The 24,828-nt window shown below is 35.3% G+C and overlaps 1 protein-coding gene across 2 annotated transcripts; it reads right to left on the reverse strand.

Moving 5' to 3' along the window:
* Positions 1–239: 239 nt before the first annotated feature.
* LOC134535165 (geranylgeranyl transferase type-1 subunit beta) lies at positions 240–18,400 on the reverse strand. 2 transcript variants are annotated; one of them, XM_063374156.1, is made up of 7 exons: positions 17,936–18,400; positions 15,369–15,588; positions 11,687–11,819; positions 4,002–4,118; positions 1,906–2,016; positions 1,044–1,173; positions 240–963 (listed from the first exon to the last, which is right to left on the reverse strand). In XM_063374156.1, exons 1-7 carry the CDS (start codon positions 18,165–18,167, stop codon positions 845–847), a joined length of 1,062 nt encoding a protein of 353 aa, XP_063230226.1. In that variant the 5' UTR covers positions 18,168–18,400; the 3' UTR covers positions 240–844. The 2 variants fall into 2 exon arrangements, with proteins under 2 accessions (XP_063230226.1, XP_063230237.1); XM_063374167.1 differs by lacking the exon at positions 1,906–2,016 and having other exon boundaries at positions 17,936–18,381.
* Between the last annotated feature and the right edge of the window lie 6,428 nt (positions 18,401–24,828).

Genomic DNA, 24,828 nt, shown 5'->3' on the forward strand with positions numbered 1-24,828 from the left:
TATAAAACTTAAATTCTTTCACTTACAAATTATGTAATACATTATTATATTAAAAAATCAGTTTTTAACACGACATCCGAAAGCATTATACAACCTTGGAATTAAAAAAAAAAGTTGGGGTGATTTACTTTTAACTTACTTAAAATTTCAATAATATTTTTATAACATTTAATTTTTTTCTTTAAAACAATAGTAACTTTAATAAGATGTATACAAGTTTTGTATTAACACAAAAAATATTCACAAATTTCAACTGGTATTATTTATGAACATATGGAATGTACAATATTGTAGTACTTGCATGACAATGTTACTTTTATCCTTACAGAAAAATTAGTTTATACTTTTGAGAAAACATTCCGAAAGAATAAAATTATCCATGGCAAGAACAGATGGCAATCTGTTTGGACATGTAATCCTAGGACAACAACTTGGACAACTTCCAAACCTCACACTTCGTATAATTTATTAAAAAGGAATACACCCGATTCAGAGAGCCAAGTGTAAACCTACATACCATTCCATCTCAATTTTATTTTGATACTTTTCATTTTTCAACAAATTTAGGACTACCTTATAGCTGTTCCATTTTATGTTCCTCACTGAAACCTTCAATTATGTGATTTCTTCAACATCAAAATTTTTGAGTATCGGGTGTCAGTTACAAAATAAGTAAAGCCGTTTATTTTGTGCGTACAATAATAACTAAACAAAGCTTTCTTGAGCACACCGTTCACATCAACTGAGATAGTAAAATATCACACAAGTCATCATCATCCATCTGATCTGATATGTGCAGTCACACTTGTGCTACATGTATGTATTCCACACACACACTGTCTTGTCAGTACTCCCACATCTTGTGCAAGTTCTCCAAGTGTTTGTGGGCCCTCTGGCTGATGTTCAGACCCGGGTGAACGGGAAGCAGACCGCCCTCGTTCATAAGGCTGAGGCCACACAGACCTGTGGCAGAAGACAAAAGTCACAGTTAGTGGATACTGCTGGGCACAGCAGCTAGTCAAACACATAACCACTTCAATTACCAAAGTAAGTGTGGAGCGGATCAGTGGTGGTGTCCTCCCATTTTGAAAAGCCTCCAGACAGAGTATCCTGTGTTGACATTATGTACTTCTTGTTCTCCTTGAAGTCGCTAAGATGAAACACTCCTAGGAGCTACAAATTAAACAAAAAATTATTATCAAACAATATATATGTAAAAAGAAAAAAGAAATAAATGTTGTAATGGTAACTCAGAATGTACAACAAAAAATTAAAAAATTCTGGGTTCAATACCCATCCACAAAACCACTGATTATTATGTTATTTACATTTATTGTAAACTGTATTAACTTAATTTACTTGTATACTACCTAACAGTAAAGATCAAACATGACCATTAATACAATATGCACTGCCTGTATTATCAGTTGGTTAGTGCTAAGAAAAAAACCACCCCAAAGAACTTAATTTAATGTACTGACCTTTATTACATCATTAAAATTATTAATACATCTATTCTCTGCAAGAAAAATAATAATGCAAAGCACATTAGGCATGAACAGGATTAATAAGGTATGTTTAGACGCGAGGAAATCAAGGCAATAATTGTGGAAGCAGGTTTCATGCAGGAACATGTTGGGAAGAAAATAATATGTTTGCTTAGTTGGACAAACAAGACAAGAATCATCTCACACAATGAAATGAAAGCAGAATATAACTGGCCTAGAAATTCAAAGATAAAAAATTTAATACAAAAGATTATATGGAACAAAGAGCAGAAAAGTCTAGGAACAAGAGGTATGCAGAAGTATATAGATGCATATGAGAAGATAAAGGAAGTATTTACACAGACATAGCCAATAAGCTGGATGTTTTAACAAATGATGACAGAATACCAGATCACACCTTTAGAGTTGCTCCAATCCAAAATGAATAGCAAGTATCTGGAGGTTTATTGGGGCGACCTTGAAATCCAGACACCTGGCGAAATAGTAACCACCTCTTAAGACCATCTAGCTGTAATTGCCAAAACAAACCTCAATATTATTACTCAACAAAAATTTATGTGAAAACATAAAAAAATAAATATATCACTATAACTTCATGTTTACATTGACAGCAAAAATTTTTCTACTGTAAAGATGATAAGAAAATGACTAGAGACTGAGTTTTCGGACTTAAAACCTGAAAAAAACCATAAGGCAATTACTAATTTATCAGTTTACCAAAGCATAAATATCTTACCTTTATCAGCTAAAATAATTGGCAACACCTTTGTGTAAATACACTGATACTCGGTTAACATAAGCATTCACAAATACAAGTTTTCAACAATTTTCAGCTTCCAATGACCACAAAAGGAGAATGCCACTAGGTGGCATAAGTTGATACAGAATTTAACAATATATTTCAGTGTTTATTTTTCTATAAAAATTATCAAAACCCAGTGGTAATTTTCAACATCACCAAAAAAAAACCTTTAATATATAACATCTGCATTTTGTTAGAAAACTTAAAGCTATCCATGTGATAGACAAAAGGTTGCCTAGTTTTCAATGTCTGTTTTATAATGCTGAATTCAATGAGTTCAACAAAACATTATCTGGCATAAATATTTTCAAATGTGACAATATTTGAGAAGTTACATCTTTATCACTGTTAATTTCAAATTGTGGAAGAAGAAAAAAGATCCTCAGGCCTTGGATTGAATGTGGAGTAAATATGGAGCAAAAAAGAAACAACAGTATGCATAATACATTTTGGTGTAAGCTCAACAGAATAAATAACTCACAAGATACTGTTCTAACTAAAACTAATATTATTTGAGTAATTGTTATGCACACCAGGTCATCAAACTTGGGGGGGGGGGGGGGGGTAATAGAGAAAAATAGACAGGAAACAAGTATTCACAGAATGGTACTTCTAGACAGACAGACAGACAGACAGACGACAGACAGACAGACAGACAGACAGACAGACACACACACACACACACACATAAAACACATTTTTGCGTGCAGAGCAAAATTTTGATGGTTGAACCAGCTTCCTCGGGTGGCGAGAGACAAAAGGTGAACTGCAAGTTGGTAACTTAAATGTCATAACTATCAACCTAGTGGCCACAAGGTTATCGAAGAGGTGGGAAATATGTAACATAAAAGCAGAGCTGCTGGAAATATGTAGAGCTGACTTTTGGAAATACATTAAGTAGGGACATGATTAAATGGTGAATTGCAATAAAACCAAAATACAAGTTAATACACCATAAAGCACTGAAACATAACAAAAACATAATCTTTTATTACATTAAATTCAATGAATGTAAATTATTTAGCATGGAGTTAGTACCAAAATGTATGTACAGAAAAATAGATTGGAAAAACTTTTTTTATTTTGAAACTGTTATTAGTAACTAATTTTTAAATAACGACATTTGTACATTTTTCAAACACATGTAGTTGCTGATTTATTTGTATTGTTCCCAGTAGTTTGACATGCTTATTACAAATTATTATATTGTAAAAGTGCACTGCTTTGGAAGAGTAAGTTTCATTGAACAAGTATTGGACGTATTTTTTGAAAAATGGTGCAATCTTTATGAATAAAAAGATTTCATACAAAAAAAACCACTGAAATCTCTGATTTTAAAAACAAAATTGGCTAAAAATTAAAACCATAAAATCTTGTCTTAAACAATAACTTAAAAAAGTGTCGCATCACAAACACCCTTAGGTGTGTGCATATCTGCAAGAACCATCCTATGAGTACTAGTGCACTAGTCCAATTTTCTCTTTAAATTAGTTGCCTGGCAACATATTATTTTTATTTGGAGGAAAAATAATCCCTTTTGAATCAATCTTGCCCAAAATTAAAGAAAAAAAAACTTCTGTAAGTATACTAAATAAGTTATAATAGGCCTACCTAATGTAAAGCAACTTGGTGTTTAATGAAAAGATGAAAAACAGCTATAAAAAAAATAACAACTAACCATAAACACATACCTGTTTTTTACTGAGCAGTTCTACCTGATTCATTAATGCCAGTGTTGCGACAGCACAATATGTTGTGCCACCATGAGACTCACACTCTGGCCTTTGAGAAAATCCAAAGTCATAAGACTGTAACAAATGTAAAACCATATGTTGAATACATACAAAAAAAACATTATACATAAAATGGCCATTCAAACAAAAATGAATCCAATAAAGAGAAGGATACTGGAACTGCGTCCAACAGACCTCTCATTATCTGATTTATGCACAGTGGGAAACACAGCAGGCACTGCAGTGGTTCTGTAGGTTTCCGAGGGTACTCTGGTTAACCCAAGCTACTTTCATCTTCTGGGGCTCCATAATAGATGCCACCCGTCAGGAATAAACACACCTCCATTTCAGAAGACACAACACAGTTGATGTTCATACTGTGTACACTGTACACAAATAACAGCAGTGGGTACCAAGGCATATAAAAGTAAAAAAAAAAATGGGGGGTTGTTATAAAACTTCTGTTTTTTCTCCATAAAATTTAATTTTATTCTGTGTACCTTGAGTAAAACTGAACACAATTTCACCTCAGTTGCTACAATATTTTAGTCACTTAATTGCTGCAAGGATACATTTTGTTTTCATTAATTTTTGTTAAATAAAAAAATGAAAATCCTTTATGATATAACATAAGGGAAATTCTTCTGTTTGGTATAATGAATATAACACTATAACAGTGTTTTTAATCAGCCTTTTATTTTACACTAAAACTAAATTGGGAATGTCAACACAGTTTAAAATAATGATTTTTCTAAGTTTATTTCCAATCCATGCTGTTTTCAATAATTCTTGAACCTTAGTTTGCCTTTCTTGCCTTTTGAAGCAAAGAAGAAAGACACTTCATTTAAAATTAATTCAGGCAATTTTTTTTTTCCCCCCACATTCAGTCAATTAACTGCTTCTAGTCCTTAAGTTAGAACATGCACAAGGTATGTTTCATGCAGAGCAATCGGGGTAAAGTTCCACTACCCCATGTTTATTTCCTACACTTTAATACTGAAATGTTACAACAGGTGTTTGTAACCTAGCACACACTGTAGCACAGTTGTAGCAACAGAGCAGCATGAGAAAATTAAGAAAGAATCCCACCAGCACTGCAACACATTCTTCAGTTTGCCTAAAAAATGATTTGTGTAAGTTTTACAAAATCAAAACTACCCACAAAGCAATGTTGTGGCATTGCAGGACCCTGCCCTCCCCAACTTACGACATGGTGTTTTTCCATAATGCAGTGTATCATCTGAGTATGTACGTTCAAGGTTATGGTGACCTTGTATTATACTGTCAATATTTTGTAATAATTTTTATATTTATTTATTTACATTAAGGAACACATTTTAACTATACTTTCACTGGTTTTCACATTGTTTGCTAGATTAGTTTTTTTTTAAATGCACTTTCAGTATTTTATTCACTTTCAATATTGTTTTTATACTTATATTTTGCATATTAGTATATTTAGAAGCTATCATTATGTTTCTAGAAATGGTGTATGGTTTTGGGAAAAGCATACCTGCCAACCTATGAAAATCTGAATTAGGAAGATTATTAACACAAATAAAATTACCGATTTCGACAAAAAAATTACCTATATGGCTACAATGCAGACTTGTACTGCTAAAATACAACTAAATTACACAAATCACCCACTATCAAATAAGCTATAGCTACATTAAAAAATATTTGTGTTGTTACCTGTTCACTGTGATACGTGAAAATCAGCACAATATTTCACACAAGAATACAACTCACAGAATCTATCTTGGCTTCCGATAAGAATTTTGCCAGAAAATATATATATTATAGTCAAACAATGTGGATTATAAGAAGAAAAAAATAATAAATAAATGCTTAGCTAATTTGGAGCACTGGAGCACTGTGGCTTTAAACAAGCAACTGTTGCCTTCTTTGCTCTCTTTAAGAACTCAGAACTAAAATTTTGTTCATAACACAAATTTGATTTTCTTGTCTTCAATATTGAAATGGATTATAAAGTGTCAATTGGACATTCTTCAACACTGCATTTCTGATGGGGAATTTATTAACAATGTAGTCACAAGCTGTAACAAAGTAGTTCCTAACAGCTGCAAAGAAAAGCTGTTTTTCCTTTTCATCAAGTGTTTGTGCAATTCTAGATGCTTGACATCCAATAACTAAATCCACGTCATCTTTTTGATTCTGGACACTATGGTAGTCAAGTTCATGTAATGAGCAACTATTTACAGTTCTTGGTTTTACAAAGTTTGAAACAGTTCTCTTAAAATGTGAATATGAGGTGGTGATGATTGAAGAATGACATTCAGTTTTTCAAATGATGGCACAACACTTAGGAGAATGCACACAGTGCTTTATTGAGATCAGAATAAAGAAACATATATAGTTTTTCTTCTCGATTCATAAAAGGACTTTCATTCTTCAGAATAGGAACATCATTTTTTGCCGAAGGTGAAGAAACTATTTTATGGCTGGTAAAGGAAACAGAACTTGGTTTCCTTTTCTTCTCTGTCTCTTTATCTAGGCCTTGATGGGCTCCATTTGAGCTTGCACAGGATGACTGTTGAAGCTTAGGAATTTTATAAGAGGTTAGACACACAGATTGTTTCTGATTTAATACCTCTTCCTTAAAACAGCTAAGTAATGGTTTCCATTGCTCAAAAACCCTCAACAAACTACTTCTAAGAGAAAGCCATTTTGAACATACATGTTTAAGAATTTTCTTGGCTTCTGTATCGTGCAGATCTTGAAATTTGTGTAATCTTTCTTTTCTCTTGGAACTCTTCTCCAAATAATAAAAAATGTCTACAAGAATGTCATTGACTTTTACTGGCAGAGAAGATGCAGCTTTTTCTGCAGCTAAGTTTATTAGATGACAAACACAGCCAATCACAATAAGCCCAGGGTGTTTTTCCTTCAACACTGCTGCAACACCATTTTTATGCCCTACCATAACAGCTGCATTGTCTGAGCAAAATGCAATGCAGTGTTCAATGTGAATACCATTACATTAAAATTGGGAAAGCACTAAATTAACAATATTCCGTACGGTGCAGTCACCTTCCAGAACAGGAATGGAAAGAACAACATTTACAATTTTATACTGTGCATCATAAAACGTAACTACAATGGGATACAACTTAAAACTAGTGTCGTTGCTACCATCAGTTGCGACTGAAAACAGCCCACTTTTTAAGTACCTTTGGTACGCCCATATCCATATTTCTTGGCAATTTCCGAGTCTGGGAACATTTTTTTGACAAGCGCACCTGCATGATCTGCAGCCGCTAGAGGAATGTTATGCTCTATCAAAAACGAAGTAAATAAACACTCAGCTCGCGTAATGTCTAAATCTGCACCCCCAGATTTAACAAAGAACCTTGAAAGTTTGTGATTATCTTCTTGTCATTTCACGTTGGATAAATGCTTCGCACTTTTGATGTGCACGCTGATGTCACTTTTACCGCCATGTGATATGTTGATGTCGCATCTGCATATCTTACAAAAGCCAAACCTTTCACCTTTGTCAGAATTTAAAATGCATGGAAACTCTGCACTATACGTATCACGGAATGTCTGGTAATAATATTGTTTTTTCTTACTCATCTTTGAAAACATAATGCAGACAGTTTGTGCTTCATAACCTGTCACAAACGTCTAAACGAGGCAACGGCAATAGCCTGTAACAAAGTAAACAAATTCGTAAACAGTTGTTTCACGTGACACTCGTTGACCACAGCGTATTTTGCCAGTTTAAATGTATTTGAAATTCAAATTTTAATACGTAATAGCAGCTCGTAAATTATAAATCAAAATCACCATCGAACGAACAAGCGATGACATACTCTCTGTAGAACTGTGTAAACGAAAAAAAAAAACAATTGATAGTCGTGAGCACAACACACGATACATCGATCGACATGAATGTTGAATCGATTTGGAAGACACCGACTTTTTTTTTTACCGCGAAGCTATTTTAATTACAAAAATAGGAAGAATTCAGACAATTTCGGAAAATCGTAAAGAACAGTTATAATTCGGAAGACTTCCGGAAAAATCGGAAAGGTTGGCAGGTATGGAAAAGGCACGATGAGAGACAGGTGCATGACACAGCGCCAATTTTCTAGACTGAATTAATTTACCGGCATGTTCTGGTGCTTTCCGTATGTATTTCTTACAATGGTAAAATCTGCAGGTGTTCCCTTCCACGGGAGGCAAAAAATTACCCACATTTGGTGCCAGCCAATCAGAGAAGCTAAGTTGTGATTAGTCAGTAAGGTCACACACCTGACTTCCCTGCGTGGTGTTACGCAGTTGTGTAGCCTGGTCAGTAGTGATGGGCAGAACGGTTCTTTTGACCGAACCGGTACTTTCGGATCAGTTCCAAGAAAGATTCGTTCATCTCGGTCATTTCGTTCTTTTCTGTGAATAGGATCTGGCTCTTTTATCAGGTGTCGTAACTCGTTCATCCTTTAGAGTATTGGCTACGTGTTTGCTTCCAGCCTCCCCTCGTTATCGCGTGACCCGATAACGAGAGGAGGCTGGATCGCGTGGGTGGTTATCTTTATCTACTCTGCATGGGTAAATGAAATTTCAAACGTCTAGTTGTATACTGACTGTTATAAAATTATTGACTGTTGATCGCTGCAAATGCTTCATGCAGTGATTCTATATAATACGGGAGCATTAAATCTAAGAATGTTAGGTACGAAAGTGATCTTTCTTAACTTTAATTCGTAATCGCACTATTATAGCTAGTACTTGAACATTGCTTTTCGTAGCCAGTGAATCACAGTTGCGTATATGAAACAAGATTATTTATATTGTATTACTTTTTAAGTTACAAATATTAATATACAGGCTATTTACACTCTAGAGAGAGTAAAGTGTTTACATGTAGACCAACACATTTAGAGAAAAAAAGACAAAAATTGAATACTACTACTGCGATTCAGTATGAAGAGAGAAAAATTAAGTAGGTACATTAATTAACACCTAAATGGTAAGTGTGAACATTTGTAGTTACTTTCCCTGTTATTTTTAATTCATGTTTTTTTCCCCCCAAATTTGTGTATGTGAATGTGAAAACGCAATTTTAAACCACTACTTAACAGTTGACATTTTCAGGTATAGATACTTTTCATTTACCCTATTTTATTTGATCAGTTATCGTTTGCTCTTATGAACATGCTCACGCTGTGATTACTAATTCTTCAGACTCCTGACGTCATCAATCATTTCACGAACGAATCAGACCGGGCGCGTGGCCGGTTCTCTCATCTCGTTCTCTCCGCGTTTTCGTTCTTCCGAATCTTTCAAGGTACCGGCTCTCAAAGAGCCGGTTGGTTCTCTCGTTCTCTCCGCATTTACGTTCTACCGAATCTTTCAAGGTACCGGCTCTCAAAGAGCCGGTTCTTTACATCGCGAACGAATCGCAAGATTTCGTTCTCTCAAAGATTCGTTCTTTTTGAACGAATCGTTAACGAACGACCCATCACTACTGGTCAGTCGTCGTGTAAGAACTGTGCCGTAAGGACACGTGAGACTGCAGCTCACCAAAAAATATAATGAGTGCTTAGAGGCAGACAATTTAATGTCTGGGGTCGGGCCATGCCACAATTAGTGTTTTTTAACCTTTGTTTTCGTACATTTAACTACAAATTTAGATCCCTGGCGTGCGGTACAGGCTGTTGACGTCCGCTGGTCCACACAGAACTTTACACTCCACTACCTGCAACTTCATGTATGAATGTGCAAGGAACAATCTGTCTTAGCCAGTAGGTCTGAAAGAAGCTTTGACTAAACAAATCAATAGCTCTTTTTTAATATCCGGTTTGACTGCCAATAAATTAGCTATTTGTTTTATTTGAAACTTCAGTTGTAGTGCTGCAAAGCTTTAACACTTTGCTGATCCTCTGTTATAACCCCTAAATTTCCTATTTCAAAATTGTAGTCTTTGAATTTGCAAGAGCAGTTTAACATAACTAAAGGGAAGCAGTGGTTAGGTTGGTATGATCAGCCACATTAATACGAAGAAACCTATTAACAGTATTGATTCTTACCTATTCCAGCAATTTATGCAGTTTTTTGAAGGTACAGTTTATTTTAAATTTAAACGCTAAATATTCCCTAAATTACACTTCACAAAAAGCTACTTTTTTTGTTTCTAAACATTCAAATTCAACACCATTTTATGATAGATGTCAGACTGTAAGTCATAGATTTGTAACAAAAAGTAAATTTTGAGAAACAATCACTTGAAAACCTAAACAATTTTTTTCTTTTTTTCTTTTAGAGTGCCGATCGATAGTATCAATGTATGGGGCCAACGAGATTATGCTCTTTGTACTATGAGTAACAACATAAAAGTGTTTCATCTTCTATTTTTATGTTTTTTAGTATTCATAATAATAATTATGGGATAGTTTTTTTGTTTAAAAAATTGTTAATATGAATTTTACAACTGATTTTATCTTATTTTTTTAGTATTCGATGTGATATATGAAAATGTCTAGTTATTATTATTTTTAAAAAGGCAAAATCTTTGTTAATTAAAATGTGGTACAGTTTTAGGCTATTTAATATTTTTTAATGGTATAAAAATATTAAGTATTTTTTTTTTGTTTTGTATAAGTTTTGTATGAATAAAGTTAGTTACTTCAAAAGATCAAAAGGAGGCACTTAAGTTTGCTTTAATAAATGCTCCTTATTTATATTATGCCTATTTAATTTATTGAATGGCCCAATTGGTTAATAAATTGGTTCAAACATAACATTTATTTTTTTTCACTTTCATTCCAAAATTTTATAAATTAAATGTACAGCCTTTCTGAGAACAATATTCACAATTCAATTAGAAATTACGAATATTTTAAACATTCAATTTGATATTCACTTTGGATCAAAAAACTAGAATTAACACAGGCCTATTAGCCAAGCAGGATTGCTACTTGTCATTTCTTCTTTTCACATAGTCAATACAGAACTTTCTTTTTATGCTTTAGTTTCAATCTATCTCAATAATAAAAATAAATATACTAAATGTGTTCCCACCATGTGTGTGAGAAGTTAAACTTCACAATTCAATAATCAACTTGAACAAAAAAAAAATTAATATTTGACTTCTACTTCAAAACTAAACAATAAAGTACACAATAACATACTAAAAAACAAACATACGCAATTGGAAATATATAAAGTTTCACAATTCTAGTTGTATTGTTACATAAAAAATCATTACGTAGTTGTTTCCAGCAAAATGATAAATGCTGCAACGTAGCATCGCTTCACTAACGCTTGATCGAAAGTAAGGAGCAGGGCATTAAATATTCCCCAACTTCCCACTCTGCCATTTAACACCCATGCCTGAGCATTAAACTTTTTGTTGTACACACTAATGAGTTATCGCCTCTACTTACTCTACCTTCAATTATTTACTTGGCCATTATTAATACAAAATTATGTTATCTTATTGCAACAAAATGTATTTTGTTAATTAGAAAATTGTTTCACTGATAAAATAATATTCATTAAATATAGAAAAATAACTTCAGCAACAACAGCTACTATTAAAATGTAGAATGAGAAAATATTATGTAAACTTGTCACCACATAAGTCTGAAAGTCAATTATTTTGAATGATATATTACCAAGCTTTCCAGGATGTAGTTTAGGGTCTTCTGCGAGTCAATGCCAGACCAATCACAGAGTATGTAACAAATGCAGGCTGCACAGTAAACAAACCTCATGTCGCTCTCACTACCAGACAATGTGGCACAAAAACTGAAACAAATAATGACAAGGAAACAGTTAATCACACACACATTTACAAGTACATAGTAATAGGTCAGAAAATTTTTGTTTCTGTTGAAATATATTTCTTTCTGAAAAGTAAAACAGCCTCAACTACACTATATTTCTAAGGATCTTTGGAGAACTACATGATCAAGTTGCAGCTATTATCAAGAAAAAAGAGAGCTATTATCAAGTAAAAAGAGAGCCAGCGACAACAGAATCAGCAAAATCTCTCATGGTAAACAGTTGGCTACACTACTAAAGCACAAAACAAATTTACGTCACTTAACTTACATTACAGAAGCTGGAAAGTTTGAAATGTAATCATAGTATCCCACTCAAAGTGATAAATTACTTTTCACAATGACAAAGTACCTATAGTGTAAATTATAATTTTACGTTTACATAACAAAGATGAGCACAGCTTATCGGATTCTTTCTATTATGTAGGTACCCTGTGTCGGAAATACTCTACAGTTGGCATAATCAATTCCAACTATAGTTTGTCTCAAGATTGCAGAACAGAGTAAATGGAACCCACTATTGCCCGATTGATAATACCTGGCTTGTGAACATTAAATTCCTTATTAGTTGTACTAAAAATAATTATAAGTTTTTGTAAATTTTTAATTTAACTATTTCTTGATTTTTCCAAGACCATAAAATAGCGTCTTTTGATAAAACTATTTCAGTTCTATGCTTTCTGAACGAAAAATATCAAAATCTAAACTCTCATAATTTCACCACAATTAATAACAAGGTATTCCATTAATTATGTCCTATGGTGAAACAAAGCCAAAGTTTTTTATATTAAAAGATATTAAAAACAATTGTTGATAAACATCACTGAATTCAGTAAATATGTACTTGGGCGATATGTGTTAAAAAAATTTTTTTATCCGAAAATACTTTTATTCTATGCTCTTTAACTTCCTCTTTTCATGAAACCCGGCGGAGATAAGAAATTCCAAATACTTTAGGCGATATCAAATTTTTTAATTTTCATCACAATACCTGTGCATTCGTCAGAGAGATCGCGACGTAGGTGAACGACTACATCCTTTTCTACTAATGGCAAAGGAATTGTACCCGCCTCTAACTTGGTGAGTTTTTAACGTTTCAAATTTTAATGTTTTATTTGTTATTTGGATATTGTTGCACAAGTAATAAGTAAAAAAATAAAATTACATGAGTTCCTACTGTTCATCCTTTGTCTCGGTTTGTTAGGTCAGGTCAGTTACATTATAAATACTTTAAAACTAAACAACCATTAAAATTAATCCATATTATTTTTAATGTCCGCTTAGTTTGAAAGTATTTATAATGTAACTGACTTGACCTAATCGACCATTTTAATTAATTAGGCATTCACGAACAAATGGCAAAATAAAAAATTGAAACAGTCGAATGATAGCACAGGTCTTATATTGCAAAATAAGAAAGGCAATATCTCCTAAGTATTTGTAATTACTTATCTCTGTCGGGTTTTATGAAAAGAGGAAGTTAAAAAGCATAGAATAAAAGTATTTTCTGAATTTTAAAATTTTTTTTTAACAAATATCGCCCAACTACATATTTACCCTGAATTCAAGTTGGCGTCTTTCAGTTTCAGATAAAACGACTTGATTTTACTAAATTCTCAAAACAATTTAAACATTACAAAATAAATTTTTTTTTAACTAATTTTTAACCTTTTTTCATTACATATTACAGATTTGTCTAAAACTTTTGCACTCTGAAACAAGGGCACTGCTAATAGCAGATATTATGCATTGGAAAGAGAGTAATTGCCCAATTAAATGCACACTGCAAACAAGATGAGGCATGTCACAGTAAAATTAGTTCACACAACATATTAATTTAGCTGTCTGATAAAACAGTAAAATACTAGTAAACTACATACAATATTGCGCAATCATGTTTAATAGCACGAGTAGAAAAAATGTTAGGAACTAAATAGGTATAAAATTAATTTCTTAATTTCAAACAACATGGAAACATCTTGTTCAAAGAATTCAAAAACACAGCAAAAATCACATCCTTGTAAAAACATGTTACCGTAAAATTATTCTGATCTAGCCTAATTAATGAAATTATATAAGTACAGCAATGCAGTTTCACACTGATATTCGGAAAAAAAAGGCAAGGATATGAAAACAATTATTGTTATTTTGGTAAATATTTACAATCGCGGTAGATGCCAAAAATAATGCTAAAAATCTGAAAATACTTTTATTCTGTGCCCTTTCACTTCCTCTTTTCAAAACAACCGGCGGAGGTAAGAAATTCCAAATACTTTAGGAGATATCAAATTTTTTAATTTCATCATATGTAGAGTCGCGGTATATGCCAAAAAAAATGCTAAACATCTGAAAATACCTTTATTATATGCTCTTCAACTTCCTCTTTTCATTAAAAGCAGCGGAGATTAGAAATTCCAAATACTTTAGGAGATATCGAATTTTTAAATTTCAGCACAAAACCAGCGCATTCCTGTGGCGTGCGTGCACCATTGTTTCTTGTTTACGTACGAGTATCTATTTTTTTATTGGATAATGATGTCACGTGATTGTTCGTGATAGGCCAGAATTCAAATGAACTAATACGTGATTATTTAGTTCAATTATTGTTTAAAACGGTGTTTAATTACAGCCTCCAACTTACGTGAGTTTTTAACGTTTCTAGTTTTAAAGTCTTATTTGTTATTTTGATATTGTTGCGCAAGTAATAAGTAACAAAAAAATTACGTGAGTTGTTACTGTACATCCTTTGTTACGGGTTTGTTAGGTAAGGTCAGTTACATTATAAATAATTTAAAACTAAAGAATAATTAAAATTAATTCACATTATTTTTAATATCACCTTAGTTTGAAAGTATTTATAATGTAACTGACCTGACCTAATCGACCATTTTAGTTTACTGTTCACCCTCTGTCCGGGTTTGTTTGGTCAGGTCAGTTACATTATAAATATTTTAAAACTAAACAGCCATTAAAATTAATTCACAAAATAATTTTTAATGTCGGCTTAGTTTGAAAGTATTAATAATGTAACTGACCTGACCTAATCAACCATTTTATTAATTACGCATTCACGATTCACGTATTCACGAACACGGCAAAATAACAAAAATGGCGCCGCTCGAATGGTTCCACAGGTCTTGTATTGCAAAATTAAAAAATTCGTTATCTCCTAAAGTATTTGGAATTTCTTATCTCCGCCGCTTTTAATGAAAAGAGGAAGTTGAAGAGCATATGATAAAGGTATTTTAGGATTTTTGACATTTTTTTTGGCATCTACCGCGACTCTACATATCATGAAATTAAAAAATTTGATATCTCCTTAAGTATTTGGAATTTCTTATCTCCGCCGGTTGATTTGAAAAGAGGAAGTGAAAGTGCATAGAATAAAAGTATTTTCGGATTTTTAGCATTATTTTTGGCATCTACCGCGATTGTAAATATTTACCGTTATTTTTGTTTGCCTTTGTTTTGATGTGCCACTGTCCCCAACATTTACTTTTCAAAGTTTTCTCACCTGCCATCAGCTTGCTGCAGTGACCTCACACCATGAATCACTGCTTTTCTGTTGACTCTACTCAAGTCATCTCCCAGAATCACTAAGCATGCCAGACCTGTGTAAGTCATTGCTAAATGGCCACACTCGTACTGAGAAACGTGATTCTCAAGGCCGTCATCGGGTAAACAGAAAGTCGTTGACCCTTGGAAACCACAGCGATCCCAACTTCCATCACCACCTAAGTACAAAACAAAAACCAAAATATATGTATAGTATGTAGCCTATTGTCATTTTTTACAGAGTTATAAGGTGGTCGCGAGAATTTATGGCTTCTCTGAAAAATTAAAATTATAAAGCTAAGGCCACACAGGGTGCTATGGTTCCTATGTTTGCTACGTGAGTAAAATAAAGCCAACTGCATCTCGGGTGTCACTGTCACTGGCCACATGAAAGTGTGTTCACTATGTTCACTATGTTGGCAACGTTGCTAGGTGTTTGGCTGTTGGTCATTTTTCTTCACTGTTGCTGACTTCGCGCATGCACAGATTAACAAAAACATCTGATTTCGCACAGAACTGTCCTGTACTTCTACGTTCACTTTTTATGAAGTTTAACTTCTCTTGGTATTGTGTTTTAAATAGTCAAGTCAACAGAAAAGTTAATAAAATGATTATGAATATATCCATGTTTCAGATTAAATGGTAAATATTTACAATCGCGGTAGATGCCAAAAAAAAATGCTAAAAATCCGAAAATACTTATATTCTATGCTCTTTCACTTCCTCTTTTCAAATCAACCGGCGGAGATAAGAAATTCCAAATACTTAAGGAGATATCGAATTTTTTAATTTCATGATATGTAGAGTCGCGGTAGATGCCAAAAAAAATGTAAAAAATCCTAAAATACCTTTATCATATGCTCTTCAACTTCCTCTTTTCATTAAAAGCGGCGGAGATAAGAAATTCCAAATACTTTAGGAGATATCGAATTTTTTAATTTTGCAATACAAGACCTGTGGAACCATTCGAGCGGCGCCATTTTTGTTATTTTGCCGTGTGTTCGTGAATACGTGAATCGTGAATGCGTAATTAATAAAATGGTTGATTAGGTCAGGTCAGTTACATTATTAATACTTTCAAACTAAGCCGACATTAAAAATTATTTTGTGAATTAATTTTAATGGATGTTTAGTTTTAAAATATTTATAATGTAACTGACCTGACCAAACAAACCCGGACAGAGGGTGAACAGTAAACTAAAATGGTCGATTAGGTCAGGTCAGTTACATTATAAATACTTTAAAACTAAGGTGATATTAAAAATAATGTGAATTAATTTTAATTATTCTTTAGTTTTAAATTATTTATAATGTAACTGACCTTACCTTACAAACCCGTAACAAAGGATGTACAGTAACAACACACGTAAATTTTTTTGTTACTTATTACTTGCGCAACAATATCAAAATAACAAATAAGACTTTAAAATTAGAAACGTTAAAAACTCACGTAAGTTGGAGGCGGTAATTAAACACCGTTTTAAACAATATTTGAACTAAATAATCACGTATTAGTTCATTTGAATTCTGGCCTATCACGAACAATCACGTGACATCATTATCCAATAAAAAAATAGATACTCGTACGTAAACAAGAAACAATGGTGCACGCACGCCACAGGAATGCGCTGGTTTTGTGCTGAAATTTAAAAATTCGATATCTCCTAAAGTATTTGGAATTTCTAATCTCCGCCACTTTTAATGAAAAGAGGAAGTTGAAGAGCATATAATAAAGGTATTTTCAGATGTTTAGCATTTTTTTTGGCATATACCGCGGCTCTACATATGATGAAATTAAAAAATTCGATATCTCCTAAAGTATTTGGAATTTCTTACCTCCGCCGGTTGTTTTGAAAAGAGGAAGTGAAAGGGCACAGAATAAAAGTATTTTCAGATTTTTAGCATTTTTTTTGGCATCTACCGCGATTGTAAATATTTACCGATTAAATTTATGGAAAAATATAGAAGGCAGGATATTCAGAGCAATGCCTTGGATTTGATCCCAAGGGAATGTTATAAAACTGAGTTGAATTTATCCTGAAATAATCCATAAATTTAGTTTCATCCTCACTGGCAACTGCTTTATCAAATGATAAAACTCAAATTATTTTGTTTTGAAATTAAATTCATGAACACAATTCTTATTAAGTTTACATTCTGTGGTATCGAGTAGAATATCATCATTTTCAGAATCACTCAAATCTCACGGCATGAGTCTCTCCGACATTGCAAACTGGACTATTCTGTCTGGCCACTTGGTGCAACGCACTTAACAAACATCAAAACATAGCTAAAATCGCGAACATAACGTAATTTTCTGTGTGGCCTCCGCTTTATGAAAATTGTGTTTTCAAGTGATGTTTTTTATTCATATAATTTTTGTTACAGTTTAAAGTACAAATCTGTACTGGAAATAACGCTGTGGTAAATTTTAATTCATTATTCAACAACTAAAAGCTTGAGTCAAACAATAAATAAATTCTAACCAAAAGTAACCTAACACAACAATTTAAAAAAATATATTACCTTCCACAGGAACAACTTGAAGTTTGTAAATCCAATCACAAATTTCACTTTTTTCGTCTTCGTTTAACGTATCTAACGCATTCAGAATATCTAACCCCGATATGGCAAAAAATGCCAAAGTTAAACGTGACGAATCGTGCGAAGACCACGACTTCGAAGCGTGATGCAGAAATCTTTTCAAGAAATTAATATGAACTGAAGGATAAAATTCTTCATTCTTTAAAAAAATCATACTGAAATTTTAGAGCATTAAAAGACACTCAAAGGAACAGCACATAATTTTTAAATACGCAAACAGTTTCAATTTACTACCCTTTTATTTAAACGCATTAGAAACAGCTGAGACAAAAAGGCATAACACGATGTATTGTACACTATATTAAAAATTAAAATCGAATATAACTTCATACGAAAAATCATAACCTACAAAGATATATAAACATTTAACGCACGATTAGGCAACTTGCTTTTGTCTAAACCACGTGTATAAGCCTTTAGTAAAGAAAAACAGCCATAAAATATAATTAAATTAAAGAAATTTTGCATTAAATAAATTTAAAACAAAGACAACACTAAAGAAAATTTAATAACGAAGAACAATTCAAAAAATTTTTTACCTGTCTTTAAGATGGATGACAAATACTTATCTATAACAAATAAACTTCAGTTGTTTAAGAGTTCACATCACTATTATGACTTCGACCCAAGTGTCGACCCAGCTCTCACAGCCCGTTATGCTACGCCAACGCCTTCTCCTGCCCTGTGTTGCGTGTGCGACGATTGAGCTGTGCGGCTAGAGCAGGGGAGGAAAGAGAGATTCGCGCGCCAGTGGAAATTTAATGTAAACACTGCCGTCACCCGACCTCAGTGAAAGGCCCGGGGGGTACCTGGCGGGCGCTACGGGCGTCGCGATGCTCTTGTTGTCCGGAGGGGCGCCAGGCTAGCGGGCTGCTAGGCCGTTGGTGTGGGGTCGTGGGTACTCTGCCCCCGCGTGCCCCGCCAGGTACACGGCGTGAATGTAACCTGAATGGTTCTACGCTTGACTGTGAAGGCCGCTCGGCCGTGTGGAGGACGGGGAATTACGGAAAATGATATATGAGTTGGCGAGAATACATTTAATTTGTGAGTTTCACCGGGGGTCCATGTGGATACACGGTACACTCTACAAGTACGCTCCGCGGTTCAGTCCCGCTACAAAAATTCTCACCAACACTAAACACAACACTACATGACAATGGTTACCGCGGCAGTCTCGCGGGACATGGGTCGATGCTCGCTGGAAACGGCCAGCGCCGAAAGTTAACGGGTGCAGGGGGGGCTCTATGAGCGGGCTCCTAAATTCGGCGAACCACTTACGTGTGTGCAGCCGGCAGGCATATGCACGGCGTCCATAAGTATAAACACATTCGCTGGAGTCGGCCAGTACCGTACGTTCTGTGATACGATACGTCGCGGTATCACAATGAAGACGGTCGGGATAGGCCCGGTTCCGTAAAATACGCGCCGAGTCGACGTGGGCAGCAATGAATTAATAAAAGGTTTTAAATTTAAAGATTTAGTATAGAATAAAATAATCAAAGAAAGAAAACTTGGATGCTGCCCACGGACACACGTCTGTTCCCGGCGCGGAGTGGTTGGAGACTGCCGAACATGGCTGCCTCGCAAGGAAGAGAAACTTTCTCTTCTTTGTGAGTCTGCATCAAAAAACTTATATTAATTGAATTTACTCTATTACCAGTTAAAACATGTTCCAGGTGCCCAATTAAAATGTAGCACCTGGTAATTGGGTGCTTAAGACTTAACAATGGTTTTAAAGTATTTAATTATTTAAATTGTGACATCAAGTAAGCGACTGTAAATTTACTAACATATTGTCCCACTGTGAATTGTTTTAGAGGGATTTCTCCTATTCTGACTTGATCATAGTCACGGGCATTTTAATTAAGGCCAGTGGCCGCGGTGACTGTTAATGAGGTTTGTTGTCTGCTCCGTGCGTGGTGTACTCGCCCGGAGTGGCTACGACGCACTTATTACATGTCGGGTAATTAGTAATTTCGTACTAATGGCTTTTCCCTTAATTGAATTATGGGTTCGAGCCTCCGGGGTTCCGTCCCTTTAAATATCATTATGTCTATTGGGGTCACGCCTGAGGCGCTCGCCTGACTCAATCCGGCTGGGCAAGGGGCGCGCTCCGAAAACGGGATACGGTACTGGTGGTGCGGAGCACGGGCTTAACGGCCATGGTCGGTACGACGCCAATACATAGAACCGGACATGACTAATTATTGTAAATATTCTTTAACATTATTTACTGTAAATAGTTTATTTTATTATATGAAGTGTTATGTATAATAAATTTTTACTTGTTTACCGGGCGCCAAGGCCGTGGCTTCCGCCTGTGACCAATGAGCGTGTTCTGCGAGCTAGCGAAGAGGGGAGGGATTCGGGCACTCGGGTGCGCGAGGCGGAGAAAGGGGCAGTCGGCAGCTGGGCGCGGGAGACATCGGACGTGTCTGCGAGATCGCTCCAAGACGGTGAGAGTGGAACGGGCGCAGTATCTTGCTGTAGTTCAGGCCTTGCCGAGGAGAAGGAATTTCACTTCTTACAGTCATATTGTTATTCAGGCAAGTGTGTCACCTCGTCATTCAGTCGCAGTCTGCAGTTTGTCATTATTCTCGCGTGCGTGTTTCTCTAGAGGTTTGCAAGTCGCGAAGTACTTTTGTGAACTGGATATTCGCCATTGTGTGTACAGTGATTTACAGGCCCTCCCGGACACTGTGTTGTCCAGTCAGACAGTCAGCTTATTGCGCGAATCATAGCGAGTTCAAGTCTTAGCGGCGTGGGTAATGTTCGTAACGAGTGGGACGTCATGTATTTTTCCAGTACAGTATAAGTGCGTGGAACCGGGCTTCGCCCTACAGAAACAGTCACAGGCGGAAATGCCGCAGCCCCCTGTAAAGGGTTCGATTTAACGTGTATAAAGAATCTGGAAACTGTCTTCGAGTGTGTTAATTGTTATTCTGGTAACCAATTCCCTTGGCCACGCGTACCGAACCCCCCTCTTCCGAACGCTGAGTACCCGGCAAAATAACATCATTTCAGGGGCTAGACGACCAGGCGACGACAATAATTATAATTATTATAATCATTTATTATTATAATTTAGAATTGTTAGGTCATTCATTTCATTTCCAATTTTTTTTATTTTAGTTTAAAATAGATAAACATATAGCTTCATTTATAATTAAAATTGTTTTTGTTTAACTTCTTTGCAGTTTATAAAACACGCTAAATTTCCAAAACAATAGTATCAACTAAAACTTCAAAACGAAAACCAGACACAGAAATAACACAAATTTGTAAGAAATAAAAATTAGTTAAATAAGATAGTGATAATCATTTAATAGTGCCGTCAGCCGCGGTCTCGTGTTCGAGATCGGGCGCAGGTCCTAGCGGGTTGGCTGGCTTTCTTAGCGTTTTCTGCTCCGGGAGGGCGCCAGGCTAGCTCGGTGTCTAACCGTGTGATGGTCGTGGGTTCGTTGCCCCAGCGTGGTCCGCTAGAACCGTCGGCGGTGGTGAAATTTGTTTCCTGATTGGGTTGTTAAGTTAATTGACATACACTGTTTGGTTTTTCTACGGGTCGCACGTCGCGCACGGGGGGTGCGGGGTGGACTTTTTATTGTTCACGATTGACACTGGTTCATTACATTGGGCGCGAGGTTTACTCGGCGGTACATGACTGCCAATGGGGCGTCGGAACACGTAGAAGTTTTGATCACACTATGATTACAATTACACTTGATAAAATGGCACTCTGTGGTGCTTTTAAGTACACGGTTACACTGCACACGTTATTTGAGAGGGGCACCTGCGTGCCTCTACGTGCGTTTACTTAAGACCTCACGCCAGTTGCAGCCGAGGGAGAGCGTTCAATTAGCATCGGCTAATTTCGTAATCTGTAATTGGCGACGCGCGGGCCCACCTGTGCGGACCGCGGCTCGCTATTAAATTAAAACACGTTAATCTTGAAGGTAGCCTGTGCCTGTGCACTAGGTGATTAAATAAAGTTCTGGGGTGTCGGGAGACGGCCCGTACCGAATACTGCACGGCCCCACGTAATGCTTTGTGTGGGGCGTGTTAAATTGATGCGGCTGGGTTAGGTCCTACACCGTAAAAGGACCGGGCGCACACGGGGAGTATTAAAAAGAGGTTTTGGTGGTGACTATAATTACCAGATGGACGTTCGTTGAAACAAAGAGATGTTGGCTCCCCGTGGGACGTGCGTCCGTCCCGGTCCGCGAGTCGCGCTGTACTGACGTGCAGCCCTGGCGCGAGGGGAGCGGTAAGCTCCCTGTCGCACCAGAGTTTCTAAAGTTCCGTTATTCGTAAAAATCTATATAATTAACTAATTTTAAGTGGCTCTAAATTCACATAGTAAAACATAATGATTAATCTAATATCTATATATGTTATAGAAATGACATTTAATAAGTTTGTCTAAAATAAGTTTGAATATTAGAGTCAAGCTGGAGACTGTCTGTTTCTTGGAAACTACTCCAGTGGCGAACGATAATGCTAATTTGGGGTGGTTTGAATTACGTCACACGTTTCCCTACTGAAATTAGGCTGAAGGCCGCAAGGGTTGCACTCACAGCTGTTTTAGCGGAAAACTACACGTGAGTGAGCCGGGCACTCCTACGTCGCACTTTATTAATTAGGGGCTTTTGTTTGTTTTTGATTACGTTATTATTGCGTGGGGAATTTTGTAGGCACGGTGAGTGCATTGCATGCGTAATTAAAAATGGTTCGCTATTCTCTACCTTGGGACTGCGGTCTGCTCACTTGACTCGGGTGGGCCATGGCTAGGGGTGCTTTCCGTTAGCGGAGCCGAGTACTGGCGGGTGCAGGTCGGGCTTTGGGGTGGCCTTCGGCCGTACGATGTCAATAGTATATATTTTTCCGAATATAGAATATTCTAAATGCAAGTGAGCTTCGGCTAGTGTATTCATCAAACAAAGGTCGCCTATATTTTTATGAACAAATATTTTTTAATGAAATTTTAAATAATTGTTTTTAAATAGCAAGTTTTTTTTTTAATTTTTTAAGAATTTTTTTTAGTTTTTGGATTAAATAAAAGTTAGATATAACAATTATACTTGTGAATGAGGCAATCTTTATTTAGTTTTTTTTTTGTTTAAAACAAACGCGAACTATTATAGACCAATTATTTGTGATGTGTACTTGTATTACTGTTTCTGCAACAATTTTGTGTTATAATTGGACGGCTTTTATATAAAAAGAACCAAGCGCCATTTTTTACATTTTTGAGATATACCCATAACTGAATGCATGAAACACGTTAAATTCTTTAAAAAAATAGACCCAAGTGATATCTAGACTGTGCTGCTATTTGTGAGCACTTGAACCAACAACCATTTTGCATAGAGGTTTTCTACTTTTATTTAAACTGAACCAAGTGACATTTGGCGGTTGGTTCTGTTTAAAGAATATTTAATGTGTATTTTCTTTCTTGATTTAAAAAGAACCACGTGATATTATGGTGATTCAACAGTGATAATATTGTGAAATCAAACAGCTGCTGGATTCAATTTGTTTTTAATTCAATGTAGATTTTGAAATACTTGAGGGTACAAAATTCTGTAAGTTAATATTAGATTTGTTATTGTGTGTGTGTTTTTTTTTAACAAGATCATGATGTATATTGTCAAAAGGATCATACAAATGATGATGAAGACTGGGATGATAGTGTTCAAGATCCAGACTACACTCCACATTTAGATTCAGGCAATGAAGGTGAACATAGAGAGACCAAAGACATAGAGGAAGAGAATAAAAATAATAGTAATGTACCTGAAAAGTTAGATGGGCAAACGACTCAAAATAAGAAAGGAGGTAGACCTAAAAAGATGAGAAAACGAAAGCATGTAAGTCAAACATGCCATTCACGGAAAAATCTAAAAGACAGCATCAAACCTCATTTCGTAGTTAAAGGTACTTACTGTAGTCCCAAGAAATTCAATGATTTCAATTGCAACTACCCCAAACGATGCAAAGACAATGTTAATATTGATTCTAGAAAAAAAATTAATTTTGGGATTTAGGATTTTATGATTGCCAGACTGCTTTCATTGCTGCACATATTCAAGAGGTAAATGTTAAAAGAAAGAGGTCATCATCTAACAAACGACAATACACTAGAAAATACGAACTGGACAAAGTGAATGTCTGCAGAGAAATGTTTACTCATGCCTTGGGAGTATCAACAAAACGAGTCAACACATCACTGAACAAAATTCGCTCCGATTGTGTAACTGACAAGAGAGAAACTCAAAGAAAAGGTGTGCCTCGAATTTCTCCCGTTGAAATTCAAAAAAATTAAGGATCACATCAACAAGTTTTGTAGGTATAAATCACACTACTGTCGGCGAGTGAGTGGTGATACACAATACCTATCTACAGAACTTACAGAATCAAAAATGTATGAATTATACAGAGAGAAAACTGAAGGAAATGGAGCAGTAAGTTTTAGTTGCAACAGAATGATACTTCACAGAGATTTTAATATCAAACGGAAAAAGCTGAAAAAAGATACATGCAATGCATGTGACAGATTTCATGCAGCAATGCAAAACTGCAACAACATTGAAAAGAAAACAATTATGAATGAGTTAAATGTGCATCAGTCAGAAGCTGAAGAAGCAAGAGATGCAATGAATCGTGAGCTTAAGACTGCAAAGGAATGTGAAAATGTGGAAATGTTATGTTATGACATGGAGAAAACATTGCCTCTGCCTAGAATCCCAACAAGGGATGGGTACAAGGCACTGCTGGAAGAGATGCCCAAGAAGTGGGTTCCAGCTTGCGAAAGCATA

Source organism: Bacillus rossius, chromosome 1 (assembly GCF_032445375.1).
Source record: "Bacillus rossius redtenbacheri isolate Brsri chromosome 1, Brsri_v3, whole genome shotgun sequence".
Lineage (NCBI taxonomy): Eukaryota > Metazoa > Arthropoda > Insecta > Phasmatodea > Bacillidae > Bacillus > Bacillus rossius.